The sequence below is a fragment of the Cricetulus griseus genome (genome assembly GCF_003668045.3).
Source record: "Cricetulus griseus strain 17A/GY chromosome 1 unlocalized genomic scaffold, alternate assembly CriGri-PICRH-1.0 chr1_0, whole genome shotgun sequence".
Lineage (NCBI taxonomy): Eukaryota > Metazoa > Chordata > Mammalia > Rodentia > Cricetidae > Cricetulus > Cricetulus griseus.
Genome location: NW_023276806.1, coordinates 113,095,367 through 113,113,944, shown reverse-complemented (window position 1 = coordinate 113,113,944; position 18,578 = coordinate 113,095,367). Strand labels below are relative to the sequence as shown.

General features: G+C 40.2%; 3 protein-coding genes across 3 annotated transcripts in view; 1 reads left to right on the top strand and 2 right to left on the bottom strand.

The window, feature by feature from the left end:
* The first annotated feature begins 141 nt into the window (after positions 1 to 141).
* Positions 142 to 9,756, top strand: Exosc9 (exosome component 9). The gene is made up of 12 exons (XM_027391982.2): positions 142 to 301; positions 598 to 692; positions 1,295 to 1,414; positions 1,509 to 1,611; positions 2,122 to 2,259; positions 3,293 to 3,375; positions 4,462 to 4,594; positions 5,708 to 5,796; positions 6,824 to 6,970; positions 7,493 to 7,671; positions 9,275 to 9,353; positions 9,500 to 9,756. The coding sequence occupies exons 1-12, from the start codon at positions 236 to 238 to the stop codon at positions 9,579 to 9,581; spliced, it is 1,314 nt and encodes a 437-aa protein (XP_027247783.1). The 5' UTR covers positions 142 to 235; the 3' UTR covers positions 9,582 to 9,756.
* Positions 8,949 to 16,022, bottom strand: Ccna2 (cyclin A2). Its single transcript, XM_027391981.2, has 8 exons — positions 15,705 to 16,022; positions 14,791 to 15,034; positions 12,953 to 13,065; positions 12,579 to 12,802; positions 11,798 to 12,005; positions 10,994 to 11,107; positions 10,608 to 10,741; positions 8,949 to 10,358 (listed from the first exon to the last, which is right to left on the bottom strand). The coding sequence occupies exons 1-8, from the start codon at positions 15,888 to 15,890 to the stop codon at positions 10,310 to 10,312; spliced, it is 1,272 nt and encodes a 423-aa protein (XP_027247782.1). The 5' UTR covers positions 15,891 to 16,022; the 3' UTR covers positions 8,949 to 10,309.
* Positions 16,023 to 16,521: 499 nt separating this feature from the next.
* The window catches only part of Bbs7 (Bardet-Biedl syndrome 7), a 38,480-nt gene continuing 36,423 nt past the window's right edge, over positions 16,522 to 18,578 (bottom strand). The window contains exons 19-20 of the mRNA XM_027391980.2: positions 18,296 to 18,441; positions 16,522 to 17,489 (exon numbers count right to left, since the gene is read on the bottom strand). Of these exons, the coding sequence (XP_027247781.1) occupies positions 18,308 to 18,441 (134 nt within the window). The 3' untranslated portion in view covers positions 16,522 to 17,489; positions 18,296 to 18,307. The remainder of the gene's footprint in view (positions 17,490 to 18,295; positions 18,442 to 18,578) is intronic.

Below are 18,578 nucleotides of genomic sequence, written 5' to 3'. Positions count from 1 at the left end.
TTTTTTTTTTTTAAAGGAACAGGACTATGCTGCAGACGCTAATCTCCTTCCTTTCAGACATCCCTTCGGTAAAATAATCAGCACAGCCCCTCCCCGCTGCAGCGGTCCCCGACCTCTAGCCCCGCCCACACCGCGCTCCGCGCCGGTGCCCGGATGACGTCGATTTTCCTCGCCGGGAAGAAGCTGGCGTGCAGAGTTTTCTCGGTACCTTTCTTCCGCTGCGTGGCCCAACACTATGAAGGAAACGCCGCTCTCCAACTGCGAACGCCGCTTTTTGCTTCGCGCCATTGAGGAAAAGAAGGTGCGAGGCCTCCGTGGCTTTGGGTGTAGATTCGCGTTCCAGCGTGGTGGACTCCTGTGGCCCGTGGATTCATTGTCAGTTTGGCCTGTGGTGTGGTCGTGGTGTGGGCTCGGGTCGTTCCCAGTGTGAACTCTGCCCATTTCCCCAGGTTCAGGTCAATTATTTTATCCTGGCAAGTTCCTTTGAGCTGCAAACCACCAACAATTTGTTAATACCAGGGGTGTTGGGGCCCACGACCAGACAGACACAGTTGCTACTCTTAAAATGTTAAAGGAATAAATGATGTTTGCTTACAGCGGCTGGATGGCAGACAGACCTATGATTACAGGAACATCAGGATCTCATTCGGAACAGATTATGGATGCTGTATTGTAGAACTTGGGAAAACAAGGTAACACGAAACAATTAGAAAATGCCACAGGAGATGTGAAAATTATGTACTGACTCGGTTGTTTAGCGGGCAGCTCAAAAATCCAAGCAGTGATTTTTATCTCTCTTCTTTAATGTAAGCCTTTTTAGTTTTCTGGTCACACTTTTAACCACGAGTGCTTTCTGCTGTATGAGTGTCATAGTTGTGATCTTTATAAATCTTTATAAATCATGTAGGCAGCTGACATCGATCACACAGAATTTGTTACCTGCATGTGTCTGATATTCTAATGTGAGGAGTGTAGATTTTATCATCAATGAGTCTCAGTTTCCCTTTTATTCTTGTGTGATGTAAGAAGTAAGAGATTTCCTTTCTGCTATCCTTTTAGGTATATCAGTTTTTTTTCTGCATGACCCAAACATTTTATTGTGTGTGTGCATATTTGTGTGTGGACGCAGCTTTGCTGGCCCCAGTCTACTACATTCTGTATGTAATTCCTGTCTTTAAGTCACTTTGTGTTGTTACGTAGAATTTATTTTTTTTGTCTGTTTTACATTTCTTCATTTTTTTTAATTGAAAGGGAAGTATGTTTAGTTGACTGCTTTGTACCTTTATTTTTGCAGAGTTCTTGGACAGGTTTCCTGTGAACTTGTTTCTCCAAAACTCAATAGAGCAACAGAAGGTATTCTGTTTTTTAACCTTGAACTTTCTCAGATGGCTGCTCCAGCTTTTGAACCCGGCAGGTATCTCGATTTCTTAAGCTCCTTTAGCCACAGTAAACTGTTGTTAATGCTCAGAGTTGTGGTTCATGACATTAGTTCCTTCTTGTTTCCAAAGGCAGTCCGATCTCCTGGTGAAGCTGAATCGACTCTTGGAAAGGTGTCTAAGAAATTCAAAGTGTATAGATACTGAATCTCTCTGTGTTGTTGCTGGTGAAAAGGTGGGAAATATGTCCCAAACTTTTAACAATGGATACTATTGATTCCGACAAAACATTAGGGAAACTGGAGAGATGGTTCAGTGGTTAAGAGCACTGGTTGCTCTTTCAGAGGATATGGCTTCAGGTCTAGTACTTACATGTCAGATCACAACCATCTGTGACTAGTTTCAGAGAATCTAACACTTGGGGTCTTTGGGGGCACCAGACATGAGTGTGGCACATGTATACAAGCAAATGTACACACATGTAAAATAAAAATGAACATTTTTTAAAAAACACAGGTTTTAAATGTTGGGATGATTCCATTTATTTACATATTGTCATGTTCTCAGATGACTCACATAGAAAAGTTAACTATTAGTATTTCAAATGTTTGTTTTTCTTAAAATTAACTACATTTTTACTGGATAAACTGCATGCTTTAATTTAAAAAAATGTCCAGTGTTACTTTTCCAGTGGCCACTGGTCATGTTCAGGTAGGATTTATTTTTATCTTAAATTCACTTTCAGGTTTGGCAGATCCGTGTAGACCTACATTTATTAAATCATGATGGAAATATTATTGACGCCGCCAGTATTGCTGCAATCGTAGCCTTGTGTCACTTCCGAAGACCGGATGTCTCTGTCCAAGGAGAGGAAGTAACACTGGTAAGCTTCCAGGATTCAAACTGGAATTGTATTTATGAACAAATGGGTATCCTGGATGTGCAGACAGGTAGTTATTAGTGGAAGCATGTGGCAGATGGGAGTTAGATCTGTCCTAGTATTTGTTCATAAGACAAAACCTTCAGATGTTCAAAATTGCTCTAGAAATTTCAAGTTCCCTTACAAAAATGTCTGTCAATAATACCATGACCCAACTTGGTTTTCTGAAATAGAACTGTGACCCTTTCTTTGGATTGACTATTAGAGGCAATGATTAGTTTCTGTTTAGGATTAGCATGAGATACTTACTTTTGAGAGACCAACAGTACCTGAAAAGGAATGAGGTTCACCAGATTTACACGTGTTCTTTAGGCCTTTTGTTCATTAAGCAAGTATATGACAAAAGTTGATCAGAAGTGCCTGGAGGGCTTATTAACAACTTACTGCTAGGCTCTGCTTATAGAGGAGGATAGAGATAGGACCTAAGAACTTATACCTCTAACTCAGAGTGCCCAGACGGTCCCAGTGCTGGTCCAGGGATCATTGTGAGAACCAGTGGTCTGTGCTGTCCTCTTTTTGCCAGGTAGGTCAATTTTGATTTATATATATTACATGTTAGAATAATGAAGTGTACTGTTTGAACCCTGAGTTGCAAAGGGAACCATCAAATGCCCAAGTTTTCATAATGCTGTTTTGAGGCAGTTTGCCAGAGTAAAATCTGAAGACTCAAAGGAAGGAACAGTGCTCTACAGAGGAAGGAGAGTGTAAGGGGTGGAGGGGAGAATCTGATTAGTTTTACATGGAGGTAGATCCTTATTCTGAGAACTAACAGTGGCCATGCACCTTACTAAAAAGGCATCTGGGATAGAAGGTCATCATAAAATAGGGACACAGTTGCCAAAGTCGTAAGTAATTATAAAATACATTATTTAGCTACTCAAATTAAGAAATTCATTTCTTAGTGTTTGGTCTCAAAGTGCTTTTGTATTTCTCTCATATGCTGTCTGTAAGCATTTGGCCTTTTCTTCTGAAACAGTACACTCCTGAAGAGCGGGACCCTGTGCCACTGAGCATCCACCACATGCCCATCTGTATCAGTTTTGCTTTCTTCCAGCAAGGGTAAGTGTCGCCTTGTCTTGGGCTGAAAATGTAAATATTCCCAGGAATTGGATTCTGTTTACTGAAACAGTCTCATATCTCACGATGACCGTGAGCTTCTGATCCTCCAGCCACCACTTCCTGTGTGTTGGCATTACAGGTATGTACTTTCATACCTGGTTTCTGTGGCGCTAGGAGTTGAACTCAGGGCTTTGTGAATGCTGTGTGTAACACTCTTCCAGCTCAGGATCTTTATTGCTCTGTTCTGATACACCTTAATGTTAGAGCATCTGTTGGTTTCTTCCTGACTTTGTAAGGATTTTTTAGTCATCGAAGCTAATTCAATATCAGGAAAATGGACCAGCATTATCTAGTAAAGTAAAATGTATATGCCATAAAAGTAACTTAAAATTTTCCAGTAGTCACATTAAAAGACAAGAGAAACATAGCAAGTGTGAAAACCAGAAATTGGGGAGGCAGAGACAGGAAAACCTCAGTGGCTTTCAGGCCAGCCTGAGCTCCATAGCAAACTCTAGACAAAACTCAGAAATATAGTAGGGTCCTTAATGAAAACAAAATAAAGACAAATTAAATTTTTTATATCTTTGTTAACCTTATAGATATAAAATATTTCATTTTATTATATACCAGAATTTTCAAAATTATTCAAGATTTTACATTCTTCTGTTTGTACTAAGTATTTTATACCCATGGTTGGAGTCGAGCTCAGTGCCCATGTGTGTCTGCCAGCAGAAGACACTGCAGAAACAGGCAGCCCTTTTCTGTGCCATCTACAGGTTCTAGAACTTAAGAGCACAGGGCCTTGGTGCTACTTGGAAATGAACCAAATTAATGTTATGTCTTTATTAATGAGCCAGAAATCATTTTATCAAAGAGATGGTGTGAGTATTGGGTTATATGTCATTTGAATTTCAGTCTGAACCTAGTGTGGCTTTATTGTAATGGCCACATAATTGAAATCATTGAGTTAGTGACTCAGCTCCTTCAATGCTGAAGTACTGACTTTGGATGTTAACTTTAACAAACCCACTCTAGAAACAGCACTCAGCTTCAGATATGTTCAGGACCATTTAACGTTTGTTTCAGAACATACTTATTGGTGGACCCCAATGAACGAGAAGAACGAGTAATGGATGGCTTGCTGGTGATTGCCATGAATAAGCATCGAGAAATTTGTACTATTCAGTCTAGTGGTGGGATAATGCTGCTCAAAGACCAGGTTAGTGCTTTGACTAGCTTCCCTCTAAGAGGTCTCTCTTCTGAAGATTTATTGTTACTTCGTTTTAGAATTATCCTTGTTTGTTTGTTTGTTTGTTTTGTTTTTTGAGACAGAGTTTCTCTGTGTAACAACCCTGGCTGTCCTGGAACTCTGTAGACCAGACTGGCCTCAAACTCACAGAGATTCCCCTGCCTCTGCCTCCAGTGCTAGGATTAAAAGCCTGTGCCACCACTGCCTGGCTTAATGTTATCTTTTAACTAAAAGCCACAGGGCACTTTAGTAAGTCTAGTCATATTAGAATCTGGTTTCAGTTCAGGTATTACATTCTAACAGGTAGACATGGTTATCCTTTCTTTCCTTGCCCCTCCCTGTATTTGTCCTTCTAGATCTGCCTGGAGGAATACCTTAGTTCCTTCAGTGAAGAAAGACTCATTACTACTTTTTAAAGTATTAAATGTATACACTAAGAGAAAGCTAAGTTTTAGTTTTGGAATGTGAATACAACCAGCAGTGAGTGATACTCAAACCCAGCCACATACCAGATCCACACAGAGGCAATTAGAAAACAGAGTGCCATGTAGCATTGTGAGCATTAACTATGTGCATGGAGCAGTTTTAGTTCCAGTTTTAATTGATCTTTATAGCCTTTCTGCAAATGACTTACTTCTGGGTCTCTGTGCCTTCTCCTGTACATTAGGGGATAATTCTATTGCTGGCACCATAGAAGGGATTGGAGGGTAAATGTGTAGGCAGATTATAGGTCTCTGGAACACAGAGTGCTCGGTGACTGCTACCTATGGTGCTAGGATTGCAACCACTATAGATTTCTGTTTCTGTGGATTACTGGCACAGAAAGGAAGCCTGAGCATTTCATTTGTCATCTCTGGTAGCTTAACTGTTTCATAAGTAAGTTCTCAAGTCTGTTCCTTTAATGTGCTAGACCTTCAAAATAAGTGATTCTCATATTTTGTCTTAGCTACTTACTGTACCTTAATTTCACATTTGGAAAAGAAATGCTTAAATTGTAAAGGTAGAATATTCATGTCATGGTTTTGGTTTCATTAGAAAAAGCCATTTAGTTTGTTGTCTTTAACAGCTCAAATTTACAAACAGGTTTTGAGATGCAGTAAAATAGCTGGTGTGAAAGTAGCAGAAATTACAGATCTAATACAGAAAGCTTTGGAAAATGACCAGAAAGTTCGGTAAGTTTAATTTCTCAGAACTATGTGCTCTTTAAATGTGTGTTTCTAAGGGATTTTAAGGCCAGCGGTATAATTTCATACTTTGTCTTTACTTAGTTAATCTCAGTTGTGTATATAGTAGGGCTTTTTCACACAAGAGCAGCCATATAGTTTCATACTTGGTCTTTACTTAGCTAATCTCAGTTGTATATACTAGTACTTAGTTGAGATTTTATTTTAAAAAGTCATAGAAGTGTTTTCTTTAAAAGTTAACATGTTCTTATAAAAAAGAACCTAATAACTCAAATTAATAGAAGGAATAAAAAGGCTGGTTCATAGCTCCTCTTCTTGTTACCTCCAGCAATAAGTATCTAGTACTTCAGTGTACTTAACTTGTCCTGTGGAGGCTGGTGCCGTCTGTCTTGATAGCAGACTTGAAGCTTAAGGAATGTACTTCAGGTACCTATCACATATGCAGCAGAGGTTCAGTAATTATGGTGACATCTGTCTTGATAACTATGGTAGTATATCCTAGTTTGATTTCTGGTGCTGTGATAAAAACACACACCAAAAGCAACTTAAGGGAGGAAAGGATTTATTTGGCTTGTACTTCTAGATCACATTCACCAGGAACCTGGAGGCAGGTAGGCCTCCTTGATAGTTCATATACCTGTAATCAGGGAACTAACTCAGAGCTGAGGGAGTACAGCAGAAACCAGAGGAAGGCTGATTGCTGGCTCACAGGCTCATGCTTAACTACATTTCTGATATGGACAGGACCACCTGCCCAGGGAATGGTGCCCTTCATAGAAGGCTGAGCCCTTGGTTCATCAATTAACAATTAACTCCTCCACAGATAGGCTAGTCTGGTCTGATTAGGGCCTCCTTTCTCAAGTGACTTTGGGCTGTGTCAAGTTTACCGTTAAAGCTAATGAGAACAACTGAAGTTAAGCAAGTCTGTTTCTTATCTACCAAAGCCAAAATAGTAATTTTTTTCTCTCTTTTCTTACTGTCATCTCCAAATACCATTACAAAAACCCACCTACAGGAAAGAAGGTGGAAAGTTTGGCTTTGCAGAGTCTATAGCAAATCAAAGGATCACAGCATTTAAAATGGAGAAGGCCTCTGTTGATACCTCCAACATAGAGGAGAAAGCAGAAGAAATTATTGCTGAAGCTGAACCTCCTCCAGAAGTGTATCTTTATTGGGTGGCTCTTTATAGCAACAAGATGTATAACATTTTTTTTGTTTGTTTTTATCAAGGCTATAATGTGCATATTGAAATTTGTTTTGGGGGAAATCATACTTCTAGCTTCTCTCAGTTAAAAAACATACATTTTTCTATCTTAAGAACCAACTTCGAGCTGGGGGATGTAGCTCATTGGTATTGCACTTTTCTAGCTGTGTATAAGGCACTGGGTTCCATTCCAGTACTGTGAGAAAATACAAAATTCCAGCATTCATTTCCCTTTCAGAAACTACTTCAATACTGATAGCATGGCAAAGATCCTTACATGGTATTACATTATCTTGAAATCATTCATTACCAAATTACTATGAGGTTGATTATTGGTGATGTCCAATTATGTTATCCATCTGTAGTATATTTTATTTTTATTCCTAAGAATTTGTGGAATATATGAAGCAGTCTTAAAAGAAAATAGCTCATGAGATAGCAGTGTTTTGGATGGATATTCAGTTTTCTTAACTTGTTAAGTGTTTCTAAACCTGTGCTGTGGACTCCTGGAACTGCTCAGATTGGAGATGGAATAGAAAACTCCTGGGGTGACCTTGAAGATTCTGAGAAGGAAGAGGAGGAAGGTGGCATTGATGAAGCTGTTATTCTTGATGATACAAAGATGGACACTGGAGGAGTTTCTGATATTGGAAATCAAGGTAGGTGATGCTTTTGGCTTTTAATGTGTACTATAGAGACAGCTACAGACATAAACTATATATAAGTTATAGATACAAACTATAGATAAAACTTGTATATATGTAAAGAGGTATCTGTATGGAGTTTGTAGATCATATATAGGGAAATTTCCTGTCTTGGAAGGCTATTTTGGGGATTTAGTGGTATGCTTTGGCGTGATAGTGATTTATATATTTTTCCAAGACAGGGTTTCTCCATGGAGCTTTGGAGCCTGTCCTAGAACTAGACCATGCTGGTGTCAACTCAGAGATCCACTTGCCTCTCTGCCTCCTGAGTGCTGGGATTAAAGGCATGTGCCACCACTGCCTGTCGATAATAGTGATATTTTTAAACAATTAAAAAAATTACATCTGGCTAGGTGTGACATACACCTTTAATCTCAGCACTGGGGAAGACACAGGCAGGAGGATATTTGTTCTACATAGAGAGTTTTGGGACACCAAAAACTAGAGATCTTGTCTCAGAAAAACAAGAATATATCCATGGCACTGAAGGGTTTTCCTTAAGATCTCACTCCTGCAAGCTACTTTGTGTAGGTTGACTCAAACAACAAAAAGCTCATGATGTGGGCCAGAGTTTGGATCCCAGTACTCACACTGGATGGTTCACAACCCTCTGTATTCCAGCTCCAAGGGAACCAACACATCTTTTGGTCTGTGGAGACCAGCACACATGTATACTTACACAGATGCACACAAAATTGGCCACATTGGTAGCAGTGACTATCTTTAGGTTAGAAGTCCCTTGAAGGTCTAACTTGCTGTGGTCCAAAAGCCATAAAAAGAAATGTGTGCCAGGGTATGCATATAGATGTCAGAGAACTTGCTGGAGTTCCAGGAAGTTGCGACCTGCCATATGTAGGTGCTGGCAACTGAACTCAGGTTCTTTACCAGAGAAGTATGCACTCTGAACTAATGCATATTCTACTTGTCTTCATGAAAGAGAATCATTGCTTATAGACTTGGTTTTTGTTTTGACAGGGGAACAATGTTGGTTTAATTAGGTTAATGGGTGAGTTTTATACCATTCATTGTATCCAGTTGTCTTAACCATCAATAATGCTGTTACCTCACTATCACTGGCTAGTGTCTTTACACTTGTGTATATATCTATTTGCCTAAGATTTAGTAAGGCTCATGAACAGCTAAGATAACAAGGATGATGATGGTAGAGTTTTTCTAAAGCATGTGAATAAAGAATGCTGAGACAAGAATACACAGCCAAAATAGGCAAATGATTAATTTGCATGCTTTATTTACATATATATATATATAATTAATATTCAAGACAAAAATGGGCAAACAAAAGTTCTCTACATTTTTCATGGTTAGCCCTGGTAGTAATAAACTAGACCGTCCTGGCCTACGTGAGTCCTCTTAAAAAAAAAAAAAACAAAAACAAAAACTACAAAAAACATGTATTTTTTACAAAATTTTTGGAAAGAGTATGTTGTATATGCTGCCTCCAGGCAGCAGAGCTTGAGCTGTGTGTGCATGGAAATGGGAGCATTCAGACTAATGATACTAATAAGTAGTTACTTTTACTTTCGGTATTTTCTCCAAGGTGCCCCTATAGTGCTGTCAGATAGCGAAGAAGAAGAAATGATCATTTTGGAACCAGACAAGAACCCAAAGAAAATAAGGTAACAGATTTCTGGTTACTTTCAAATATACATAAAAATAGGACTTATGTCTGTAAAACAGGATGCCTTTGCCTTTAAAGTTCCAGCGATCCAGTCCAGGATTCAGTGGACATACACTGAGTTGTGGTATTACTTTATTTTCGCAGAGCTCAGACCACCAATGCAAAAGAAAAGGCACCAAGTAAAAGTCAAGTGAAAAGGAGGAAAAAGAAGAGAACTGCTAATTAAAGCTAAAATGATATTTTTGTGTGTATATATATATAAAACTACTAAAAGGATATTTATTCAGTGCTTTAACAGCACTGGGTATTTTTTTATTTGAAAATCCATTATAAGAGCTGAACTGTTTCATAAATTGTTTTGTCTGTAACATTATGCTTTGAATAAACTTTCTGTACAACTTTTCTGTTGCACAAAATCTTCCTAATCCATGTAAAATCTTATTTGTAAAAGTAGAACTGAATGAGTCTGGGGAGTCTCTGCTACACTGAAGAATCTAGTTTTTGCTTATTTTATGACCAAGTCAGCAATTGGTTCAGTTGCTTAGAATAACCAATGTCAGAATTTGAAGATCAGTTTCCCTGAAATATTTCAGTTTTAGGAAGCTTTTTCTACCCCCACTGAACAATAAACCAAGTTAGCCTTTCTAAGTGACATTATCAGTCTTATTTTTATCTCAAATTAACTTTGACTTGCAAAGATTTCCAAATCAATTTATTCTTATTATCCTGACAGTTGGCAGCACCAAATGTTAACAAACCAATTAAAATTAGCCAAATATCTAAGATAGACACATGTACAAAAGATATACAAATTAAAACCATTTAAAAAGCAATGGATACCATAATTTGTCCGTGGCTATACCATCTACATTGTGAAATGATTTGTGAGATTAAAACCCAAGACAAAACTGTACATTGTGAACTCCCATTTTAAACAAAGGTAGTCTTTCATTCTTACACATTTAGTGTCTCTGGTGGGTTGAGAAGAGAAACACCATGGTATCTGTTGAGCAGAAAAAAAATTTTTTTTTAGTAAATATTCATTGGGGAGATCACAGAACAGTTTATATGCCCCAGCCTAGGGAAATGCTATTTCTATTTGATTAGACTCAAAACGTGTGTTACCTTACCCATACCCTACCAGATGAAAGGGGGAAATGCCAGGTACAATAGCTTCCTAACACATTTACCTTACTGAGGCAGCTGTGGCAGATTACCATACCCTTTAAATGAATGAGAATCTGATTCTTACTTTGAATGTTTGTACTTTTCCCTTATTGACTGTTGAGCATGCTGTGCTGCTCTGAGGTAGGTCTGGTGAAGGTCCATGAGACAAGGTTTAAGACTTTCCAGGGTATATCCAGTCTTTTGTACCAATGACTCAGGCTACAGAGAAAAGACAACCATTGAGTTTTTAGTAACAGCACAGGGCATTGACCAATGAATGCACTTACAGTTGACCTAAGGTTGGCATTCATCTTTAACATGTTCAAGCTCATGCCATCTTTTATTTTGACTGTTTGACTACTTCCCCTGCTAGCAGCAGGCAGTTGGCCCAGATTCTTGAAGCAGAGCTTTCAAATTCAAGCTTACAGCTAAGCTTTCTGCCCAAACCAAACCAGCAACTGTAATACGTACCCAGCTTTGTCCTGTGACTGTATAGAGTGCTAAATGAAAGGCAGCTCCAGCAATGAGTGATGGCAAATACTTTAGGTATGGGTCAGCATCTATCAAACTTAATTCTCCCAAAAACTGAAATGAAAAAAACAAAAAACTATACTCATAAAAGCTCTAAGACTCAGACTTTGAATCTTTGCATCCTGACCCATTTTCCCTTTTTGTGATGCTCCCTGGTTCTGTATCAGCCCCAGGAAAATTATTCCAATGTTTTGCTCCATCCTCAGCTTACATTTCTGCCCCCTTAGAACTTAAAAAAATATCTATCAGGATGTTCTCTTTTAACCACTAGTTAAGTGTTTTTCTGGCATGGTTACTTCTGGGTATCCACTGGAAGTTCTCTCCTGGACTATTAGCCCCTTCTCAGAGACACCAAATATTTAAGTACCTGACATATAAAAGATACACCATTTTCACCATTCTAGGTGCTATATACCTAGAATATTACTAAATTACTTATAATACCTAATAAACAGTAAGTATATAGTTGCACTGTGTTTTTAGAGCTATACTTATCCAGTACACAGGCAGTTACCTTTAATATTTATTGGCTGGTTCCATAAGCACAGAACCCACAGATAGGACAACTGTGTGTCTCTATCTTCTGCTAGCTATAGGTTTTTCTGGGTATTGGAACATTAACTGCCTGAAAATACTTAATCTTATTAATTATTAATACCAATACTTAATGAGCAGCATTATACCACAAAACCAGGGCAAATTACAACCTAAAAGAAAAAAAAAGAACCCATAAAACGAACTTACCATTGCTAAGCTTTCAACTTTGCAGTTTGCAGGCTGCTGGTGCAGAAAGTACTGGTTAAGAAACTGATTTACTGTTGGCGCAGCTAAGTCAAAAGCAAGGACTTTCAATACTAGGTGCTCCATTCTCAGAACCTGCTTCTTGGAATAGGTATCGTCTGTAATATACACAAACTCTGCTACTTCTGGGGGGTATATTTCTTCAAATTTTCTACAACAAAAGAAATTTTAAGTGAGTTTTTTTTTTTTTTTCTTTCAAAAGCAGGCTTTGTCTTAATATAAGCACTTTATTGTGGAAGAGTTTTTTTTTTTTTTTTAACCTTTTAAACTCTGTGATGATCTAACCTGCTAAAACGTGGATGGTCTGTGCCCATTCAAGACACATGAAACCCAGATTTAGAAAATTTTATATTCTAGGCCAGAAAACAAGTTTCCTCCTCTACTTCCAGAAGCTCCCCCAGACCAGGGATATCTTTTGTCCCTAAAGCTGTCAGTGTTAAAATGTTGAGAGCTGGAAATCTTAATTTATTCCCCCCACCTTAAGATATTAAGTGGGGTTGGAGAAATGGCTCATTGGTTAGAGCACAGGCTGAGACCCAGATTTGATTCCCAGCACCAGCACGGTGGTTCATAAAACTGTCTTTAACACCAGTCTGGGGATCCAGCGCCCTCTTCTGGTCTCAGCAGGTACTGTATACCTGTGCTACACATACACAGGGAAAAAGTATAAATAAGAGCAGGGGTGTGGTAAATGATGACTTTGAACTAAATTGGCTGTACTTACGAAGCTAGCAGCATAGCAGCAGTGCCCACAAGTTGAAGCTTTCCTCTTAACACAGACATGGAAGAGAGGAACCGATCAATGTAGTTCACAGCCAAATGCAGAGTCTCATTCTGTAATTTATATTCTTCTCCCACTTCAACTAGCCAGTCCACAAGGATGGCCCGCATACTGTTAGTGATGTCTGGCTGCTTCTTCATATAACCCACTTTAGGTTTACATTTAACCTGAAGAAAAACTCAGTGGTGTTAAAACTACAATTAAGTTACTTTACTATTCACAAGCTTAAGTTTAGCATTAGAATAACTCACTAGTTATTAGATGTCAACATTATCCTTTCAATTTTATTTAGTCATTTTTAATGAACAGAGCCTTACCTCCATTTCCCTAAGGTATGTGTGAATATCTTCATGATAGTCGGGTACTTCATTAACATTCACTGGCTTTTCGTCTTCTAAGACAATAGACATGTCCATAGCATGTGGTGATTCTGTGTATGATATTAAAACCAAACTAAAAAGACCATTCTGGCAAAGCAACACAGATCATATATATATGATATATATATATGATATATATATTAGAAAATAGTATCAATAGGCTACTAAGACTTAAAATTACCTTAAATATTATTTTCCACAAATGATGAATAGATGGTACAGTGGTTCTGTTAGGACAGAATACTTATTGTTTTGTCTTAAAAGAGATTATAGATCCCAGAGGCTGACATTCAAATCACAATCAGGGAGTAACAAGAGAATCAGCTAAATGCCGTATTAACAAACGTCAGTGTCAGTAAAGATAGCAAGTTTGTCACATGCATTCAAACAGACTAACTGTAATCTGTTAGGGGTGTGGTGTTTGTGAAAACAGAGTCTTGTTCTGTAGCCCAGGCTGGCAATCCTGCCTCAGTGTCCTGCATGTTAGTTACAGGCATGAATTACACTCACTAGTTATTAGATGTATATGAATTACACTCAGTTGTAATTTTTACCATTTAAATTATTTTTTGAGGTAAAGGATTTCCATTTTTTTCAGAGCACCTTGAGTTAAGAAAAAGCTACAAGATTTATATAAAAATAAATTATTTCTATACCCTTCTTCCCCACCAGTAGAACTAAATAAACTAAAGGGGGCTGGGGAAATGGCTTGGTACAGTGCCTGCTACACAAGCATGAAGATGTGGGTTGCCCAGAACCACACAGAAGCTAGATGTGGCATATCTGTAACCCTGAGACAGGGAAGGAAAGAGGGCTGAGAATAGCCAGTTTCCTGGAGCTTGATGGCCACCAGTCTAGCCAAACCAGTGACCTCCAATGAGACCTTTTTATCAAGAAATGAGATGGAAAAGTAGTTAAAGATATCCCAAAGTCAAGTACACCTCTGGTTTCCACACGTACCAGCCCCGAAAGCATACCCCTCCCCCTGACACACATAGCATAAGGTGGAGAGTGATAAATACCAACATCCTGATAGATAATTACTACACCTGTGGTCTCCACACAGTGAGATCACAACAGCAAAGCTTTCTGCAGCTGCTGCTCTGTCTTCCTTGTGCATTTGTGCCTGACCTGCACCAGATGAACATTCAAATTGATTTTAAAGGGGTGGCAGATACTATAATGCTTAAAACTGTAGCTTCAAGCAGCACTCTCAGGAGTGGCATGTTAAGTGAGTCATAAATACAACTGAAATTTATTCTCCAAACCAAACATTTATGAAGTCAGATTAAAATAACCATTTGAGATCTAATTAAAATTGATAGCTTGCAGTGCCCTTCCTGCCTGTTAAGGATGAGTTCTTTTTGAGGTCAGTAGGTCTGGGTATTAGCCATGAGATCTAAGATACCCTTCTAAGTCCAATGCAGTAATCCTAACCCACTGTGTTATGACCAGGGATGACAGTCTTAGCCGGGCGTGACCATGGCACTCAGAGAGAGGGGCTGCCTGGTCCACAAGTCTAGTTCCAAAACAGAACAGAAACCCTGTCTAGAAAAACAAAACAAAATGACATAGTCTTAAAACTAGAAGTATCACTAACTCAATGATGTAATTATTTTCTTAGTTTCATAAAGATCTTTAAAAATTACCAAGCAGGGTATGGAGTCATAGGCCTGTAATCTAGAATTTGAGACTGAGGCAGGATGATTTGAGTTCAAGACTAGCCATAATTACAGATTGAGACCCTGTCTCAAAAATAAAAAGCAAAACCTTACCAAAGCTACCATCCATTGGATAATCAAGAGGTACCAGTGGTTTTCTTGCTCCAGGTAAAGAGACAGCAGCATTAAAAGCCAGGGCATCTTCACACTGTGTTTCTTTATGTTCAGCTGGCATTTTCTGAGTCTCCTCTTCTTCATCCACATGAATAGTGAAGGCCGGCTGTTTACTGGTTGCTTTCCATGAAGGACCAACGGCGACATGTTCATCGTTTATAGAAAGGTCTTTAAGAGGTGCAACCTAAAAAGGATTTAAAAAGAAATTTGCCTTCTTGCTCCGCGCCCCTCAGCTTTTACTCCCAAATAACTCCGTTAGGAAAAATAAACTTAAGGTAAAGCCCAGATAAGTAGTAGCTTGAGTAATCCAAGATAAAGGTGAACCGGTTTGCCACAGCCATTACTACAAAGGCTATAAATAGGACTGATTGGAACTACAAACTTATCAAGGAATAAGTTTAGGGGAAAGTATTGATTCGCAACTTTAGCTCCAGGGTGGAGCAAACATACAGGTCTGGCTAAAATGGCGGATTTACCAAACAAAATATTGCTTTCTGTCCTTCCTTCCCTGAAGTAGAGGTAATCTGGGAAGCAGATGGTGAGGGGGAAGGGATCCCAAGGCAATGCCCGTCTTTAAAAGTGGAGGGAAAGGCACACAGCTGGGCGAAGTCGACACGCGGGGAGCATCGCTCGGTATGACCCCGGGCATTTTTAGGAATTAGTCTCCACTAGTGTTGAAGGGCAGCACACTCGGCAGGGCTGCTGGGGCTATTTGGTCCTAGAAACAAACTCCGGAACCACGCAGACTGCAGCCCGACTCCCACTAGAAAGCGCAGCGTGCTTTCAGGCCCTCTCGGCTGCTAAACCAGGCCGGCTCCCGCCCGGCCCTCCCACCGACCCCCGCGCCCTTTTACCCGCCGAGTCTTGAGTCTCTGCTGTGGCGCGTTTCCCCGCGCGTTCCCGGCCTTGAGGGCCGCCCGCGCCCGCGGCTGCTGGGCTGGCGCCACCTTCTCGGGGTTGACATTTTCCTGGTCTTCCTGCTGCAGCGAGACCAGGGCTGAGCCCGCCTCGCGACCCGACTGTCTCGAGCTGCCCGGCATCGCGGCTCCGGTCGGGACCCGTCGGCGGCAGAGCGTGCACTGCGCCCGCCGCTCCCGGCTGCGCGGGACCCTGGCGGCCGACGCGCGGAGCAGGCGCTGCGGGCGGCGGGGGGAGGAGCGAAGCCCAGGTGCCGCGAGCAGCGCGCCGGCCGCCGGCTGTTCGTGCAGTTCAAGTAGCCCGCGACTATTGAAATGGACCAATGAGGGCGCCCGGGGCATGTGACGTCACCAGAGCGCCGGGGCGCCGCGAGCTAAGGCCCGACGGGAACCGAGTTGGGCGGGCGCCGGAGGACGCGCCTGCGCGAGGAAGGGTGGGGTGGGCGCCAGCCTCCGGCGACTTCCCGCAGCGTAGCGCGTCTGTAACCCGGAGGCTCACAGGATCCCGCCCGAGCAGCCTGGCGGGCCTGACGAGCCCTCGGGCCTCAAAGTGACAGCGTTCAGGACTCCTAAAAGGAGTAACCACTTCCCTCGTCGCTGGGCGGAGCTTAGGAAGAGCGCACAGAACTCAGCTGACCGACCAGCTCACTTCCGAGGCTCCCTAGCAGAACACTCCTCCCTCCCTCCCCCCCCATCTCTCTCTCTCTGTCTCTGTCTGTCTGTGGTGCTGCCCATAGAACTCAGGAAACCTCTAGTGCTTTTACTGTTTATTTTTGCATCACATCTCCAGTATATATTTTTTGTTTGTTGTTGTTTGAGACAGGGTTTAAAAATGCAGTCCGGATGGTCCTATAACTCACAGACATCCGCCTGTCACTCACTGCCTCACCGGTTCTGGGATTGAAGGCTTGTGTCACTATGCCCAACATTCCAGTAAACTCCATTCTCCCCTCTCATAAGGGATTTAATCAATTTAGAATACCAACTGAAGCTGTTGTTGATAACCATTAAACGAAATGGTGTATTCCAAGAATTAGTTTTGTTTATCCTTGGTTGTGACATCCAACAAATAGCACACCACGAAGTTCCACGGACCCAAATAGATACTACATTTAGAAATAGAGTGCATGGTGGTACGTACCTTGAATCCCAGCTACATAGTGAGACGCTGTCTCAAAAAAAGAAAAAAAGTGTTCATATGAAAAACAGGGGCCTGGGTGTCCCAAGAAAGCTTCCAGAAAATATAAGAAAAAAATACTATGACCTTATTAAAGACCCAACATATGTGCCTTATTTAATATTTAAGAATTGCACGTAAAATATAACAATGTAATTATCACTTTCTGAAAATTTCATAACTTCTTTGAAAACAAGAAACAGAGATTTTCCATTATCTTTATAATATTTTTAAACTTTAAATACAATATTCTCTTGTAAATGAATAAAACTTCTGTTGCTTAAAGTCTTCTTCACCCCCCCCAAATATATAATAAAAAGGAATTTCATGGATACTAGTATAGGAAAATCTTAGAAGCCATCACTCTTCACTTAGATACTTTAAAGCTCAACTGGTTACATGTAGGACATATATCTGAGAGTCCCCCCTGTCTGAGTTCTGCTTACTTCTCTGGCCATAGTCTACAGCACTAAGCCAAATATTTCACAAACTGCAGGAGGATCATGTCATCAAGTAAGAACTGGAGTGTGAATCCATTCCAAATCCTAGAGGGGAAAAAAAAAACTCATTATTTCCACCTCATGATAACACAGAGGAATGGGGTACACATATAAGCTTGCCACAGCCTTATAAAATACTAGCATAGCATCTTACTCGAATCAGCTCCACTTAAGTGGTTGATAAGTTTACAGAACAGTCAGGAAGATCAAACAAGTATTATGATATATAAAGGGAAAATATATTATGAAACATGAAGTTTGTACACTTACCTGTATTTTATAACAATGATATATTTTATTTTCCAATTCTCAATTTAGAAATTAAAATACCATTTCCCCAAAAAGTCATTGGTATAATCAATCTACTTAGGTTTGTTTTTTTGTTTGTATTTTTCTTTTCCTGAAACAGGATTTCTCTGCATAGCCCTGTCCTGGAACTTGCTTTGTAGACCAGGCTGGCCTCGAACTCACAAAGATTCCCCTGCCTCTGCCTCCCAAGTGCTGGGATTAAAGGCGTGTACCACCACCCCACTCTCCCTACAATCCAACCCTCAACTTGTTTAGATTTTTGAGACAGGGTCTTCTGCTGTAGCCCAGGCTGGCTTGGACCTTACTATGGTACATATAGGGTGTCCTTGATCTCTCCTTAGCCTTTTGTGTGTCAAGAATTGAAGCATTAGCCATCACACCCAGCTCCACTTGTGTTTTAGAAACAAAATTTTCTTCATTGTTAAACAGTTCCAATAAATAGGAGCAGCACTTAAGCTATTGTGTCACGAATGTTCTATGCATTGGGAGTGTGGCTCTTCCTCACCGCTTTTTGTTAAGCAGACTGCACTGTAGGCCCCTACCTTGTTTATCTTTCATGCTGCATCAAAGAAAGAAATCAATGTGTTCTGGTCATAGCTGTCAAGAATCTCCAGTAGAATGGGTACTTTGGTTTTTACATTAGTGCCTTTGAACTTGAATTTATCTATGAAAAGATCAGTAATCATACCTATAAAGAAAAATATTTCCTGTCATTGATTAGTTCTTTAACAAAGCAGTTAGTACTCTTTAATCACCCAAAATTCCATTATTCAACATATACAAGCCTTGAAAATGTTGGTCTTCAAAAAAAAAAAAATAAATGTG

Coding starts and splice junctions, on each gene's coding strand:
- Exosc9 (XM_027391982.2), top strand. CDS start 236: ATGAAGGAAACGCCGCTCTCCAACTGCGAACGCCGCTTTTTGCTTCGC. Junction 1,612..2,121: donor GTGTTGTTGCTGGTGAAAAG/GTGGGAAATATG, acceptor ATTCACTTTCAG/GTTTGGCAGATCCGTGTAGA. Junction 5,797..6,823: donor GAAAATGACCAGAAAGTTCG/GTAAGTTTAATT, acceptor ACCCACCTACAG/GAAAGAAGGTGGAAAGTTTG.
- Ccna2 (XM_027391981.2), bottom strand. CDS start 15,890: ATGCCGGGCAGCTCGAGACAGTCGGGTCGCGAGGCGGGCTCAGCCCTG. Junction 12,006..12,578: donor GCTGCTATGCTGCTAGCTTC/GTAAGTACAGCC, acceptor CTTTTGTTGTAG/AAAATTTGAAGAAATATACC. Junction 11,108..11,797: donor AAGTTGAAAGCTTAGCAATG/GTAAGTTCGTTT, acceptor TTTTCATTTCAG/TTTTTGGGAGAATTAAGTTT.